At 34.9% G+C, this 17,080-nt stretch overlaps 1 protein-coding gene across 1 annotated transcript in view; it reads right to left on the bottom strand.

Annotated features, from left to right (window-relative positions):
• Positions 1 to 17,080, bottom strand: part of TTC29 (tetratricopeptide repeat domain 29) — a 157,890-nt gene that overhangs the window by 114,562 nt on the left and 26,248 nt on the right. Inside the window, exon 4 of the mRNA XM_072863409.1 lies at positions 11,805 to 11,990. Within this exon, the coding sequence (XP_072719510.1) occupies positions 11,805 to 11,990 (186 nt within the window). The remainder of the gene's footprint in view (positions 1 to 11,804; positions 11,991 to 17,080) is intronic.

The raw sequence follows: 17,080 nt of genomic DNA, 5'->3' as shown, positions 1-17,080 counted from the left end.
ACAATAATAAATCAAAGAGGGATTTTGTACTAAGTGTAACCTTTAACTCTGAAAGTTAGAAACATGCCTGTAATTACTGACTTGCTATCTGAATTACATTATATCACAGATTTTTCCCTTTGCTTTAGGCTTAACTGTGGAAAAAATGATCATATTTCAGGCATTTTCACAGAAGTTTAGGTCTGAGGTGGAATCTAGAATCTCTGAAGGCTTTGCAACACTGTAATTGGAAAAACTGGTTTAGCAGCATTTTGCCCACATGCAACTAGAATAAAAAAAATGTACTCTTCCAAGATCAGTGCCCAACTTCAGGAAAAAAACCTGACAACTGAACAGGTCCCATACGAAAATTCCACTAATTTATCTGTCCTACATTCATATTCAGATGAACCAACACAGAAAATTTTGGTTTACAATTAAAATTCCTTTATCTTTTTAGGTTAACTTATTTTATGAAAGCGACATTTGTCAGATGCCTTCTTCCGATTTGTTTGATCATATATAAACAAACACTTTTTGATATATGTCAATTTTAGTCTAGAGGAGAACATTGCAAACAATGTTGAACACTAGCTGAATGACAACATAGCCATTTTAAAGAGAATGGAATTCTTGCTTCACTATAACATTCAAATCTTCTTCTTTCATGTTTGTAAAGCATCAAAGTGTGTTCTATATGCAAAAGCTACATAAGATGCAAAATGCATTCAGGAAGCTCACAATGTAAGGCTCCAGGCTCTGAATAAGAGCAGGCCCACACTCAGTGGGATGCTCACACTTCAGGTTTCACAAATATTTCAGTGTTTATAGGCAGATATCCAAATGCAGAGAGGGGAGGGAGGTGAAAATGCAGTGATGAATAGTGAAGAATGGCACACGCTTTGCAGTTCTGTTTTTCAGGGCTTGAGGGTTTTTTTAGCTCAATAGAACCAAAAGAAAACAAGTCCTATTACTATTTAATCTCAAAGAGTAATATGATCATTATCTTTTAAATACAGAAAGTGACACTGAAGCAGATTAGTTCCACTAAATTACTTTTTTGCTAACTCATGTCAAATGCTTGCCTCAGTTTAAATAATTTTTTTGTAGTGATTACATTTTATTCAGATTCTACCCCATTCCCCTTACTTTTCACAGCTTTCAATAATAAATTTAACATCGGATGCAACACTCCAGCACTGGAGCTGTTCTGTTGTACAGATAATCTACTCCAGAAGGATGCTTTGAGCAGCAGGTTGAACTAATGACCTGCTGAGGTCCCTTCCAACTTGAATTATCCTATGATCCTCTGAAGAGTAAGGTATATTTTTATTAATAGCTTCATAATGTTTGTTTTACCTATGACTTCTACAGATTATTGATAATGGCTGGGGACATGCAACCCCATCAGCTCTCAGTCCCACTGAGAAGGCACCTCTGGAAACAGTGCCTCTTTTACCAATTACTAAAAGGAAACACTGCCTCCAGGAAAGTTTATGATGACAACTGCTGGTTCAGCTGCAGTAGTCCAAGACCCTGCAAAGCTTTGAAGCAAAAAAATCTGTTAGTGAGCGGGCAGCTCTGAATGAAGCTTCATCTCAGTACTACTCATTAAGCAGTAAATAATTAAAATACCCTGGAAAAGACAGGTAAAATGCAAGCAGCAATGTCAGTAATAGACATGAAAGAAGAGAGGGAAAAAGAATTTAAAAAAAGCAAAGAAATAATTCATTTGAAGTTTTAATAAAGTTTCATTTGCAGTCTTGTTTAAAGATATATCAGACTTTAGGGATGTAACCTAATTACATTTTTATTCTAAGTTCTATTCAAAGACCTTGGACTTTGAATCTTTAACACAGATCAAACATAGTGTAATTTACTCATGGCTATCAATACTTTAAAAAGATCTCTTCATTAAATGTCATAGTCTTATGAACATGCACATAAAGCAAACAGAGCAACATTTGATACCAAAAACATCAAGAAAATATGATTCTTACAGAAGTGCATATATAAACAATTCACTTGAGTGCTACACATTATATTCAAGTGTACATAAAATGTTTTTTCTAAAATATTTCTGGTACGACATCTTTCGTAGTTCAATGTAAACAGCAGCAATACTTTTCCAGTAATTTTATGATGTACTTGAAAACGAACTTTACAATCACCAAATATGTAAGAACAGAAACTAATTTAAGATTTTTTTTTTTTGCATATGTCAAAACTTTTAAGGAAAACGCAAATTACGAAGTTTAGGATTAGCACTATTGCACTGCTGTGAATATTTTGAAGCGCTTCTCATTACCACATAAGAATACAGACCTGTCCCCAGGTGTTATATCAGAACTGAAAGTCTCCATTTGAAGAACTAGGCTAGGAAAGTGGCAGTGACAGGATTAAGGAGGCTTTTGGCAAACCTGCTTACTTTTTCCTAGTGTAAAGAATATTATTACTTCCCTGTGCTTAATACTAAACTTTGATTTAAATGAACTGAAGGAAAAGCATGAAGAAAGTTTTTCGATTTCACAGTATTTATTTTCAGAAGTGAAAATTAGAACCCTACAGAATTATCCCCGAGTTCTCTTATTCAAAACATCTTCATTGCCTACCAACACCTTTTTAAAAATAAGAATAAAAAATACTTATATGAAGAATATTTATGAACTCAACAGGTCCTTTTTGCTTTCATGTTGTATGTTCAGAAGCTTCTTTCAGACTTTCTTAAGAGTATACTAATTTGAACTGAAAACATACCTAATTTCTATAACAGCAATTCAATACAGTACCTGCTAGCTCAATACCAGTAACAACCCTGTAATAATCAGATGTCATTTATCAGGGAACGACATTCTGCATTTGCATGAGGATGAGCTCAATTATTTAATAAACCTTTTAAATCTGTCCTCCCCAAGAATCTATCTGGATTTATGGCCGCTTCTGTCTGCCACTGACTGACAGAGAAAAGCATCATATCTGAAGACTTTATCGCCCAGCAATTTGCTGCTTAAACTTTTTAGATTATGCTCTACAATCAAGTTTTTCCCAGCTAACTTATGTATTCAGTTCTTAAGCAACCAGAAAAAAATAATATAACTGCTTTGTGAAATAATGTAAGTGCAGAATAACCAAGAAGAGTTAGCTTCAGTTGATATGATGAAAATCAATGACTAGAAGTGTTTTAAATGGTCAAACTGGACATGCAGAATTCCATGTCCCATTAAGGAAAGGCTTCTTTCTGTCTCTAATGTTTCCTGAAGCGGAGGCTCTTTCTAAGTATATGTCTCTACATGAACTTAAAGATAAAATTTAGCAACAGGTATATGTAGCCAAAGATACAGTATTTGGAGACACGTGAGCAAGTTTTCAGGTCTGAACTAGTCCTACACTCCTTTTTTCTGAAAAAGTTGTTTGGAATAAATAATCACAACTAGGAATAAATCTTAAAAGTTAGCAATCTGGGATATGCAACCTCAGGCGAGGGGGGGATATCATGATAAGTCAACAATATTTGGTTACTACTGGATATGGCCTGTTATATAAAGAAAAATTAAAATAATCAAATGAAACACGCTACGGGTTCTCTCCAAACAACGAGCAGTATAAAAAGACATTTTTAGGTTAGTCTCCAAAGGAAACCAGCCTATGTGATCATCCTGTCCTCCAACTAGATTTGGAGTGATCTTCAACCAAATTTGGTAAGAAGTGGTAAGAAGTCCGTAGGACAATAAGTTCTTACCACTTTTTAGAACATTAGCTTGAGGATAGACATTGATCCAAATTCCAGACAGAAAGACAGGCAGAATGCTGTACATATTCTAGAGGGCAGCACACTGCTTGGCCAGCCAGCAACTAAGCACTGGCCAGTCAGCAGCATGTTCACATATAGCTTTCAATTTATCACAGCACACACTGAACCTTGCCAAGTACAAGTGTCATAGAAGCATACAGGAAATGGTATTGTATAAACACAGAACAAAATGGTGGTTCCTGCCTCAAAGGATATATAGCCTCTAAATCTCTAGAACTGCAACTCTCCTTTAGACCACTGCCATATTTTTACTAGCACTCAAGCTTCCTACGAAAAAACTTACACAGGCATTTATATCTCTAAATCTCTTTTCTCTTTTTGATCCACGCTATGAAAAATCCCATTATAAAAATAAAGATAAAGGAAATTATGAGGCTAACCTTTTATCAAAAATCACAAACTTATCTGGGTATCATTTTAAAGCAAAAGAAGTTGCTTACAAAAAGGAATCTTTAAACACAGACATAAGGATAGATGAAACCAGAAAGGCCTTGAATAGCTATTAGCTGGTAATTTGAGTTGCTTTTGTTCCTGAAGAGAGAAATGGGATCCATTTTAGGTTGCTTTCTTCCAGTGTTAGACCTGCGCTTGTGAATACGACAATATGGAGACCTCTAGATACTGGCTATACACCTTATGGTGGAAACATAACAACATTAAATAGGCAGGTCAGATAGTTCAAATGCAGCAATATTGTAACCAGTGACAGTTCTGCACTCCACAGGTAGTAAGGAAGAAATTTATCCCTCTTCACAAATGTCATCCCACTGGTTTCTTTTATTTACCAGCTCTTTCTAATTTTGCAACCAGATTGTGAAGCAGCACTTTTCATTTCTACATTATACAGCACAATGAGGATTTGCTATTTAAGTGGGCTTGGCAGACTTGCAACACAGATAACAATATAAAGTTCTATTGATGTAAAAGGTGCAAGTGGGCCATCCATCCCACAAGTGAATTTTATTCTGGCTATACTTTGGAATCTCCTGGCAAAAGACAGTACATGTTTATGTAATTAAAAGTTGCAAAATGCGCACACACAAAACCACAAGAAATTTCCTAAGCAATTTTAACTTTTGCCTTTTTAAACGTTTTTAGTACTTCATTTTGCAATATTAACATTCTTTTTTAAAATCTGAATATATATTATTTCTGCCTGAAGGCAAACCAATTGGGGAAATTCTGCTTCAACGTGCATATTTCCTCTGCATAGATACTCATGAATGCATGCTGAGTTTCTCTAGATTATTTATACATCACAGTTTTTAATCGAAAAACACTGGTCATAAACAATTCAAAATCAGCAATTTCATAGCAATGGATTAAATAGGACCTGCTAAGAACAAGGAAATAATCAGTTTAGACTTTCTATGTTCCAAAACAAAAAGATGATGTTATGAACTGTCTTTAAGTTGCTGTTTACCAAATATATCTAGTAATTAATACTTAAGCTTCAGAAGCTTGAATTAAATGCCCATTAAACTCAATAGGAATCTTTCGACCAACTTCTATAATGCCTTGATTAAAAACTTTAATTTCAACAGTATGGTAAAATGATAGGTATAATCCTACTCCTAAGTCTTAATCCAGATTGTCAAAGTCTGTAAGAACCCTGTGGGGTTTTTTGCACAACAAATTAATTATATTTATTTACAAGTCCCTTGTGTTCACTAGGCCTTTCAACCAGAAAAGTCTACATCAAATTCTAACATATGAAACAGACTGTATTTTATCCATGATTACAGATAGAACAATTATACCTTTCTCATAAATTAGGTCCAATTTATTAATATTTTTGTGGTGGGTGTGGAGGGATCAGAAGTGATCAACTCTGGCATAGCCCTGCTCTGACTGAAAAGCAACAGGAGCTTAACATTGCTTATAATCAAGGCAGAACTGGATTAAGACTGAACACTTAAAACCCCTCCATTAATTTGCAGAATATGGCAGATTTTTTGAAATGTCTAAGCTTATTTTAGAAAGGAATAAAGAATTCCTGATCAGGGTCTCCTTAAGACTTGCAATCTAAAAAATACCCAAAGACAGACAAAATTGGGTTTATGGATTAGCTGTATGTTACAGGAATCAGCACTGAGATATCCAACATGGCTATTTGCTTTGCATTCTGTCCCTTTCTCTTACTAGTTCTGCCTGCCTTTAGCCTTTCCAGTCTGCAAGCATTTCAGAAAAAGTATTACCTCCTCTTTTGCTGATCCTTATTTGCTAGCAGAATATAAATGGGATGACTAATTCAAAGTCACCACTGCATTGAGATTAATGGTATAATTTTCACACATCTCGCAGATCCCATACCAGGGGATATGCAGTACCTGGCATGGCACCAATTTACACTTGGAATTCGTTGTGAAAGTTTTATTCATTGTACTCTACTGTGATACTTATATGCTTTCTCAAAACTAGTTATTTAAATGTATCCAGAAATGTTTCTAAGCACTGCAAACAACAGATATGGAAAGGTGCGTCTATCCTAGTAAACTCTCTTATCCTTCAAAACAGTGTGGCTGCTTGCAAACTGCCTGTTAGGAAAAGTCTCTGCAACACTCCTAATTACCAGACTGTGCCCATGAATAATAGCAGGAGGAAAGTCCAAGTTAGCATAAGCTAAAAGCATGTGCAGGACTATTAACATCATTTCAGCGCTAGCCTGTGCTTCAGTGCTCATAGACATCCCCGTGCACTGCTTAATTCACTCGTGCAGGAAAGCAACCACAGCCTGTGAATGTCTACCTTTGCTGCTAACGTCTGAAAGGTAAGTGTTGAGATCCTTGCATCATTCAAGGGTGGGAGGACAGATATTTATAAGACTGTAGTGATAATGTTTTCATTGCTTCCTCCAGAGTTCTCGATGTCACTCTTGCTGCTCCACTCTCCCACACACAATGTACCACTAACCTATCGTTTTGTAAGGGTGTGGCTTAAGGAAAGAACAGTCATGCATCTGTATTAGAAAAACACCATCAGACAGGTTAATTAGTTATCTTTAAGCTTCTCTCACAAATGCAGAATTGCTTGACATTAAGATTGAAATGTTGGTATCTGAAGTACTGGCTTTAAAGCACTGGCTCTATTTGAATGTGTGTGTACATACATATGCATATGTATGTCTGTATATATACATACATATGTATATACACACATATTTATACAAACACCTGTATTACTTGCAATGGCCTTGATGGCTGCTTTTAGAACAAGCACACTTTCAGATACCTGGTTTTATTATGCTTTTGAATAATATAGAAATATATAATATCTAATTTTGTTATAACCTATATGAAGCGAATAGCTCCTACACGGGCAAATTCCTTGTTTCCTTTGAACTGCTTTTGTTGGTGATATAAGTTATCTGAAACTTTGGGATACATATATTTAAGGTCTACATCATTTCATGCATGATAGATGTTAACCATTTAATACAAAACAGAAAGCACTCAAATATTGTAATGACAAGCACTAGCAGTGCAAGAACCTATACAAACTAGCACTAGTCATTACATTTATCAGTACACTCAGACTGTTTCTTCTGCAAGATACAACAGTGTAAACCTGAAGTTCACGATTAACTTTAGCAGAATTTACACTAATATAATAGAACTATCACAGACTGTGATAATCTTCTTATTCTCTGATATGCAGAAAAATGCACACATTTATAATGGTTGATATTATTCCTGTTCTTTGAATGTGTTTTTAGAAGTAAAAATATTTTTTTAAATTAATTTTTCTTAACTAAGATTCTGTTGCAAATCCTGTGCTTACTTGGATGACAAGTAATGCTGGATTTAATGTAAGAAAAAATATTAAAATATGATATTGCTTTTTCAATGTGTATAAAGTGAAATCAGCATGTTTAATAGCTATATGAGAAAACGACTAGTAACCAAACTAATAAAACAATTTATTATCAGCCCCCTGAGGAAAGACAAACTATGGGGTGAGTATAGCTAATTGAACAGGATCATAACCAGAACACTCCTACAATAATCAATGAGTAGCATCTCATTTGGGTAACTTGTAAACAGAGACCTTATTTTACAAACACAGTTTTAAAAAAAGAGGTTAAAATCTCATTCTGCAAAGAACTGCGACTAAAATCATGTTTGTTCCAAGCAGAATGTTCCATTTAAGTCTGCAGCAGGCTACTCAATTATTATTGTTTTCTTTCCCTTATGTACTGACAGACACTAATCGCCTGCATCCAAATATCATGACTGAAGTCTACACCTCAAATATTTAGCTTTGAAGATTAATGAACACCAGATTATATCCATCCTTTAGGACAGGGACCAGGCTGAAAGTCGAAGAACTTTAAATTTGATTACACAAAAATTACCCAGCAATTTTATTGATTTGCTTCCAAGGCAAACAGCAATCTTTACAAGTACTTATTTAACTTTATACTCCCAAGCAATCAGTTCTAAGCATATATAGACAGCTTCTGTGCACAGGTAATAAAAAATACACTCTTAGGTTAGAGAACTGAAAAGAATTGGTACAAGATATTTACATCTATGTAAATACATGAATGCCTGTAAGACTAACTTCTCATTCTTGTAAATTCTGCTATCTTCCTGGCTGCACTATTAATCAATGCAGTTAACATAAATATGATTTAAGTCAGATCAAAGTATCATGTAAATGTTAGGCATCATTCACATACCTAGACACATCCCTGTATTTATATAGGTACACATACATATTCCTATATCTATATATTAACATACACATACATGTCTATTTATGTGTATATATTCCTGTATATATTTATATATCCCCATAGGAAGTGGACATCTGACTCATTCAGTTCACAAACAAAGTAGATTACAGCATTATAAATAACTGAACAAAAAAAGATGATCTAATTTACAAGCTGTATCTATCTGTTCTAACATCAAAAATAGCATGTTTAGAATTTTACTTATAACACCATTAATACTCATGCAATTTTATACAATGCCAACTCAACATCTGCTCTTACACTTTTTCTGCAATCAGATCTTGTGATTTAATTTTTCACCCACTGAAAATAAAAAGTGCATGGAATACATCTGCTGTCTTTTTCTCAGTGGTCCCTCAAAGCAAATCCTACGCTTACTCTCTCAGCTTCTTCATTTTTTCACCCCTCTCTATGGAAATAAAATATTTGCAAAAGACAGACCCTACAGATTCAGTGGAGCTTTACCCTGGGCAGTGAAAATGCACCTTGCTTTATCTCTCCTTACCAATGTTAATAAGAAGCCTCTCTTCTGGAAGTTTCTAATATTTTACAGCAGGAAAATAAAATTTCTCTTCCTCTGAACATCTCAAAGTGTATTTCATAACTTTACTCATGTACTTTTGTAATGGGCTTAAAGATATTTAAGTATTCAACAAGTTTTGCTTAACACATCATAAAAGTAGGAAATGTTAATTTTATTTAGGCAGTGGTTTGGTAACAGTAGTGAGTCACACTCAGTATGAGCCTTTGAAGCTACAAATATATAGGGATGTTTGCTTTTATACACCTTCTTATAATTTTATTTTTTAGTAACTGAAGGACCAAGTGAAAAGGTTGCAAAAAATGCAGCAACTTCAATCATTTTATTCTACTGAGTATCAGACAGATAACCTAATTAAGCATTTTTCACTCGAAAGGAAAATGACTTGGTTGTGACTGGCTGGGCTTTAAGCAAATGCTATCTTATCTACTGGGAAACTGGATTTAGCTTAACTTCAATTCTTGGAACAATACTGGAATAAATATATAGTCAAACAGATTATTCCCAAGCATTTAGAGAAAACATGATAATACATCAAGAGTGAATGACATCAAACCAATCTTCTATTTAAGTTAATAAATTCTTTCTCACTGTCATATAACTTTCTTGTAAAGCATTAGGGAAGCATAGTTCACCTGCAACTATTGTTATGTGAGTGCAAATTGGTTAGGAAATCCTATATAGACATTTGTTATTAGTAGTTCACTGTCAGTATGGAAAAAGGTACTCAGTGAGGTTCCACAGGTGCCTGTCCTAGGTCTAGTTTACTACTTAGTATTTTCATTAAGGATCTGAATTACAGGATAGAAAAATGCTGTTTAAATGTTCAAATGATACCAAACTAGGAAGAAGAGAAAGCATGTTGAAGGACAACTTCAGAATTCAAAACAATCTTGACAAATTCTAGAAACCACCTACAAAACACAGGGTGCTACTGAGCGCAAAAAGAAAGTAACATATTGCATTTAGGCAGAATTAACTGGTGATTCCAGAATGGGGAACAGAATAACCAGTTAACAGTTCTTCAGATGAGAATTTAGAGGTTACTGAAGTGGATGAACTGAATATGAGTATGCAATTTATGCTGAAACAAAGAATGTAGACGTCATACCTGAAAACACAAATAAAAATACAATTTGTAAGAAAAGTAATCCTTCATTTTATTGATCATTGGCATGAGCTCAAATTTTAAAACTGAATCCAGCTCTAGGTGTTGCAGGCAAGAAAGATACTGCAACAGTTCAGAGGAAAACAGTGTGAATGACCAGCAGCCTAGAAAATACGAGGAAATATTGAAAAAGGTGTGATGTTTCAGCTTTAAGAGAACATGGGGAAAAACCAGGACAATAACCTTTCAATTAAAAAAAAAAAAAGGCTGCAGGTTTTGGTTTATGTCCAGGTTTTTGGTGGGACATTAGGCCATCTTCAAAACACGCCCATTCTGTCAGACACTTACTGGAATGACACTATTTGCACAAAATATTTCAATTTCTGTGAATCTTCTTTTTTCTGAGAAAAGCCATTCTATTTGAGAAACCATCCACAAGCTGAACTCAAAGTTGGAATGGTTTCAACCCACAAAGTCAAACTTAAAAACAAAAATGTAATGACTATACAAATCACATATATTTGAAGCAATGGTTAGGCATCCAATACACTTAGGAATTAGAACTGGAAGATAGGTTTTATTCAGTTACTTGAGGCTCACTCATTGCTTGTCTTCCCACAACATGAAAGGATTTTATACAAACACAGGAAAACACCTTTATACCCAGACCGCTATACACACACAAAACCCTGTGCCATGAAACGTAATGTATGTTTTTAAATATAGAATCAAAGTTCATCTTGATATAAGAAAGTAATATTTTTTACAGTGAGAACAATCATTCACTGGAACAGCCTCCCCAGGGATGTGGTAGAGTCCGCATCGCTGGAGGTTTCCAAGATGCAATTGGACAGGGTGCTAAAATAATCTCATCTAGGCTCCCTTTCCCATGAAAGATTGGACTTGATGATCTTTCAAGGTCCCTTCCAGCCTGGGCTGTTCTGTGATTCTAGTTACTTCTATTAATATCTTTTCTAATTTCAGTGACTCCCAGTTTGAGGATACAGATACAAGAATGGAGAAATGGAGCTTGTGGTAAGGTATAAATCTGAAGCAATTACCAATGTGGCAGTCACATACAAACAAACAGGGTGTCATTTTCAGTCAAGAGAACCAGAAGGTAGTTTTTAAAAAGAACAGAAAAATATAGGCTGTCTTATCCAAGTGTAAATTGGAGGCAGGATTAAACTGAATTATGTGTTCATACCTCTTTTAAATCAACCCAGTTTGTATAACTAAAGGCGCCATCCTACTCACACACCTGTGGCCTGAGACAACTTTACCAGTCTCTTGTCAAAAACAAGCAAAAAGAAATAAGGTCCAACCCAAAGAACCTTTGCACTAAACAAATGCTTTATTTAAACTTGAGGGTTTTTTTTCATCTGAGTACTTTCAACTGGAGATGGAATGTCAACACAGGAAACAGGTCTGTGAATAATTATAGATTTCTTTGTCTTCCTATTCACTGCTCCAAAAATTAAAATTGCAACAGTTTTAAAACCTCTTTTAGATTATGGTTGCAAATCAATTTTACATTGAAATACTGTGCCCTGTGATGAAACACAAATTGCCAGATATGACTGTCTCAATGCTGATACAATGTAGCTTTATGATCTCAGTGACTTACCTTGTTCCTCATTGATGAGACCCATATCTGCATGTGCTTGTGCCTCTCTTTTCCCACCATCAATTTTTATTAGTTGAGCAGTGTTAAAGCATTGCTTGTAAAAGTAATTACTTAACCATTTGTCCTCAAGGTCATTGAAACAGCAGGCCAAGTTAAGCTGGTTATCGTACACCTCTTCATAATGCCCTTTAAAATCAAAAATTACAATCAAAATGTTAGATTATCATCAGCTTTCAGAAATCTTACATATTACAGCAATGACCATACAATGAAAATGAAAAGGTCTTTATATTTCCACCAAATACCACCACATTCTCCTACATGTCAACTCAAAGAAATATGATAAGGGGAAAATGATACCTTACAAATTAGGCAGAACTGAAAACTTATTTTTGCAAAACCACAATAAATTGCTCTCATTTCTGTATGCAAAACCAAAATTCAGTTCAATAAGACATACAAAACCTGGATAGGACATTGGCTAGTCAAAAGAGAGAAGCTAGAGTGAGCAAAAAACCACACAGTCACTGCTGAAGAAGCATTTGTCTGAGCCACTGAGACCTGAAAAGGCACCGAGAGCTTTCAAAACGGGTCTAAGATAGCAACCATGGTCATGGAGATAAAGAATGAAACAAAACACTCTGCAAACACAATCCATTAATTCATACAATTTTAAACGTTCAAAGTAAGACTAACAAGAAAGGCTTTGAGTTTTCATGTGTATTCCCATTTTTAGTACCTTATCACTCTTAGAAATTAAGGACAAATTGAAATTTTACACCTTGCCCTGCAAAAAGACAGTTCACCAAGGTATTGCTCTCAGAACAGATGTGGAAAGCACGGGAGACTCAAAGTCATAGATCTCCTTTATGATATGAAGAAAAAACCACACATTTAGTTCCCACTCTTTATTATCTCAGACAGCTAAATGAACACACACTATCCCTAAAATTTATAAAAACATTGCAAGTCCCAAATCTAAGTAGCATTACAAAATTATCAACAAATATATTATTCACAATTTAAAATTACAGAATGAGAGCTTTTATGGAATTAGAGTTATTTCTCTCAGAAAAGCACCTTTAAAAAAAAAAAAAAAAATCGATAAAAAATCCTCTCCAGATTATTCCAAAACTGTATTAATTTGGAGTACAGGTCTAAAACTTACCTGACAACTCTTATCATACTGCTTCTCCCTAAGGGGGATTTGAAATATAGATTCCCTACATGATACTGAAGAATCTATGAGATAATAAAGTACGGCATGAACCTATATGTTTCACAGCTAAATTTATTGCTGGCTAAACTAAATGAATTTTCTTTCCAAACTCTCCTCATGTCAGATGTGAATGGGAATAATTAGCTAAAATTCCATTGCAGTTTTGGTCAGCTGCTTACCGTGTTTGTGGCTGTTAAATGAACATAAGCCAACCAGCCAGTTCTTAAAAGAATTTTCATGTAGTTGGGTAAAGAAGGAGTTAAGAACCACAAGTCTTGCACCAGGTAAGAGACTGTTTGGTTAAGCTAGATGCGTGAACAGAACTGCTTTGCTTTTGGGAGTTCTGCAATTTCTAAGCTTTGCTCAACAAAGAGAGGGGGGAAAAGAAAGAAAAAAACCCTCTTACTTCTGGGTATGGAGCACCACACAGAAATCAACTGGGGAAAAAAACCGATTTCAATACAGGCAAGATTTCACTCAAAGTCCAGATCTTTTCTAAGTGTTTTAAAACTATGATACCATATGGAAACTCTTTGATCAAAAGATGCAGTTAAATTCTCTTCTTTTGTTATCTGCAGGAAGAATTGGGGAAAATCCAACTTTGAAAAAGGACTAATTTCTCAACTGTAAATTCTATCATCTATATGAGTCACTTGCATTGTTTGGAAAAAATAGCAGCAGTTACTCAAAAAAGTACTTTGAATGCATCACTAAACCACATAAGAGAGTGTTTCCTCAGTCTCATCTCTAGTATGTTCTGTCTCAAAATTAAAAATGACAAATTATGTATGGTCTAATAGGAAGTAATCTAAATCTCTCATTCTGTCATCGTGACTAAGTTCTTTGACTTCAGAACATCTTGATAAAGCTCTTCAGCGAGTTGCACAAAACAAGAACTTTATTCTGTCTTCTGAAAGAATCCTGATACCGCCTAATCATATCTGCAGTCTTCAAGAGGTTTATCTAGTATTTGTTTCTCCTCCATTTTTATCTATCTTGGCCATTTTGGAGAACGTTGGCTGAATTTTCCCTGCTTAAAATTTTCTGAAATCAAGCTGAAACGTCTTTTCCCCATTCTTGAACGCTCTCTGGTTTTGTCTTTTGATTTACAAATTAATTCCTCTTCTTTAATGGTAAACAATATTTTTTTTTGCTTTTGCTTTTTTGTTTATTATTTTGCTTTCCTATTTATTTTCTCAGAGTTTTTCCTCCATGAAGTGGTACCTCATATTTCTACCTTTTTAATAATTCCCATTAAAATATATAAAATTATGATTTTTGAACCAGTTTGTGTTACATACATTTCCATTTCTAGTATTTTAAATAAGATAACACCCCTTCCAAGAAATGAGAGTTTCACAATCTCTTTAGAATCACTAAAATAGAAATACCCCAGAAATTACATCTAGATTATAATCTCATAATTTGTATCTAAGGTTTGATACCAAAACATCAGCTTAAGTTTAGAAATTTGGCTTTGAGAGGAATATTTATCAATATATAGACTTCACGTGTTCCTTATCAGAACATTCTTCATGGCTGTGAGTTTTCATGCCTTTTGTTCTCACTCAAGGCTGAAAGAGTTCCTCTTAGGTACCTCTTCTTCAGAACAGCCAGGAGTGTGCATCATATAAAACTTATTCATACACAAGAAATTAAGACTATATTGGTACAATAGCCTCATAAAAATCTCTGCAAGTGATACTGGAATAGAAGTAAGGTTTAGGCTTAATATACATCCGTCTATCTATCTGTGTGTGTGTGCACATATATGCATATATATATGTAAGCACAGCTATACATATGCGTAGATAAAAAAGTCAAGACATAGTTGGGATTCATCCAAACTAGCCAATTTAGATATAGATATAGGTTACCTAGGATCCCCTTACTCTCAGTGAAGAAAAGCAGATACTTCTTGGCTGTGATTTATCTCATCCCCATTTAAACATCTATTGCAGCACAAGGGAGCGCTTTTAAAGATTATCTCAAAAGTAAAAGGGAGAGGTTCCCATGACAATTACAAGTACATAAACAAATAACCACATGAACAGAGAAATACAAAACCTAGTTATAACCACTAACATAAAGATAACAATACACATCATCTATAGATTACAGCTAAGTGAAAATGAACTTAGAGGATACCAGAGGATACATACAAATGGTTACAATAACACAGTAAGGGGAAAGATAATTGGATTGTCACTGGGGTAGAACACTAGATACAGATTTGTTGCCGTTGAAATCTTTGCTACAAAGTATCAAGGCACTAATGCTACATAAAATTACGCAAATAACTTCAGGTAGTGCCCTACAAATCTCAAGAGATGGAACTGACCTGAGGCGGACTATTGCTACTGCCACAGCTTTGATTGAATGAACTTTAATGTGACCCTCTGATGACTATCCTGCCGGTGAATAACAATGAGAAGTGCACAAAGACAACCATTTCTCTGTAATTGTCTTGGACAGTGGCTGACCAGATATCCTGGTCATAAAACAAACCCCAAAAGATACGCTTTTAAAAGCTGTATTGTCTTCTGGATTCAAAGTCTGATTTACAAATCAAGAAATTCATTGAGATTATTCTGACAGTGGTAAAGCTAGCATGTCAGACTTAGTAAAAGTGAACTTTTACCTCCTCAGGAGAAGAAAAATATTAGAATAGGTAAATCCTCTCTTCTATAAAATCTCACATAGGTAGTTCAGTCGTTAAAGCTTTGACCTCTCTGATTTTGCATAGTAAGCTCTCTACAACTGATAACAGAATACATGTAGACAAGTCATCTTTATGTATCTGTTGATACAAAAAAGTTATCTGCACCACTTATCAGAGAGGGAATGACAGCACCAGAATGTGATACCGAATGAACAGAAAGAGAAGTCTGAATCACACAAGCAATTGTAAAAAAGTTCCTGCAAGACAAATTCCTGTTTTTAAATAAGAAACAATTAAGAAAACACATAGATAAGGTTCAAAGGTTGAGCTCATTAATCTAGCAAAAATTACATTAATGTCATAAAACATTGGAAGCTAAATTCAGGTCTTCCAGAACATTTAAGTCACGGGATTGTGAGAACACCGTAAAGATGAACACCTACCCACAATGGCAGCTACACAGAACAAACAGAACTTGATGGAACAGATGGTGGGGCCTGATAGTTCACAGTTTTGGACTTCACTGAAGATCTGAAGCAGGGCTAAGAACACATCTTATGGGCCATTATCCAACAGAGCATTTTTTCAATGTCAAATTACCAAATTGAAGGCAGAAATATTTCACAAAAATTAAGCAGAAAATAAACTAAAAGTCATGCTATGTTGCAGTATTTGTTTTCTAATATTTTAATATTTTATTGTTTTTTGTCACAGAATATAAGTTACAGAAAATAGACTTCTTTTATTTTGTTTGATCTGAACTTTTCAAAATATTTTCATTGTCCTTTGCAATGGAAAACACCTTTGAAATTGGGTGTCTATGCACAAAAGCGAAGCATCCCTATGAAACCTTGCTGAGATCTTTTTGTTAAACAGACATTTAAAAAAAAAAAAACACAACCCTTCGACTTGAGCTTAAACATCAAACCCCATGTATTAAACACATATAGTATTTCCTGCTCCGCATCAGGATCTCTTCAGGTGCATCTCAACTGTCAAATAGGATGTCCTCTTGTTATGCTCAAGCCATAGTCCCCGATTGGCCCACTGAACACTATCTTTGTTTGTTCCTGGGCTCTTTTTAGGAACCGTTCCCCTGGCAAGCAAAGGTGTGCATGGAACAGAGGATCGTTCAAATCCATGGTCTGCATGTTTGTTGTGTTCAGCTAGACATCTATTAAGTAGTGCAATGCACAGGGATAGTAAGATGGAGTTTGAGCATGACAATCCCAACAGAGCTAAAACGAGAGAAAAGAAACACATAGAAGATCTGCAAGCCATACTAGTGTGATTTAAGTACAACTGCCACATCTGTATGATCTCCTTTGTGACAGGATGTAGTGGACAAAAGGAAAAGTACAGAAATGGTCTTTAGAACACAGATGAAAACAACAT

This window comes from Ciconia boyciana, chromosome 5 (assembly GCF_034638445.1).
Source record: "Ciconia boyciana chromosome 5, ASM3463844v1, whole genome shotgun sequence".
Lineage (NCBI taxonomy): Eukaryota > Metazoa > Chordata > Aves > Ciconiiformes > Ciconiidae > Ciconia > Ciconia boyciana.
Note: the sequence above shows the minus strand (reverse complement) of the source record. Positions and strands in the feature narration are given on the sequence as shown.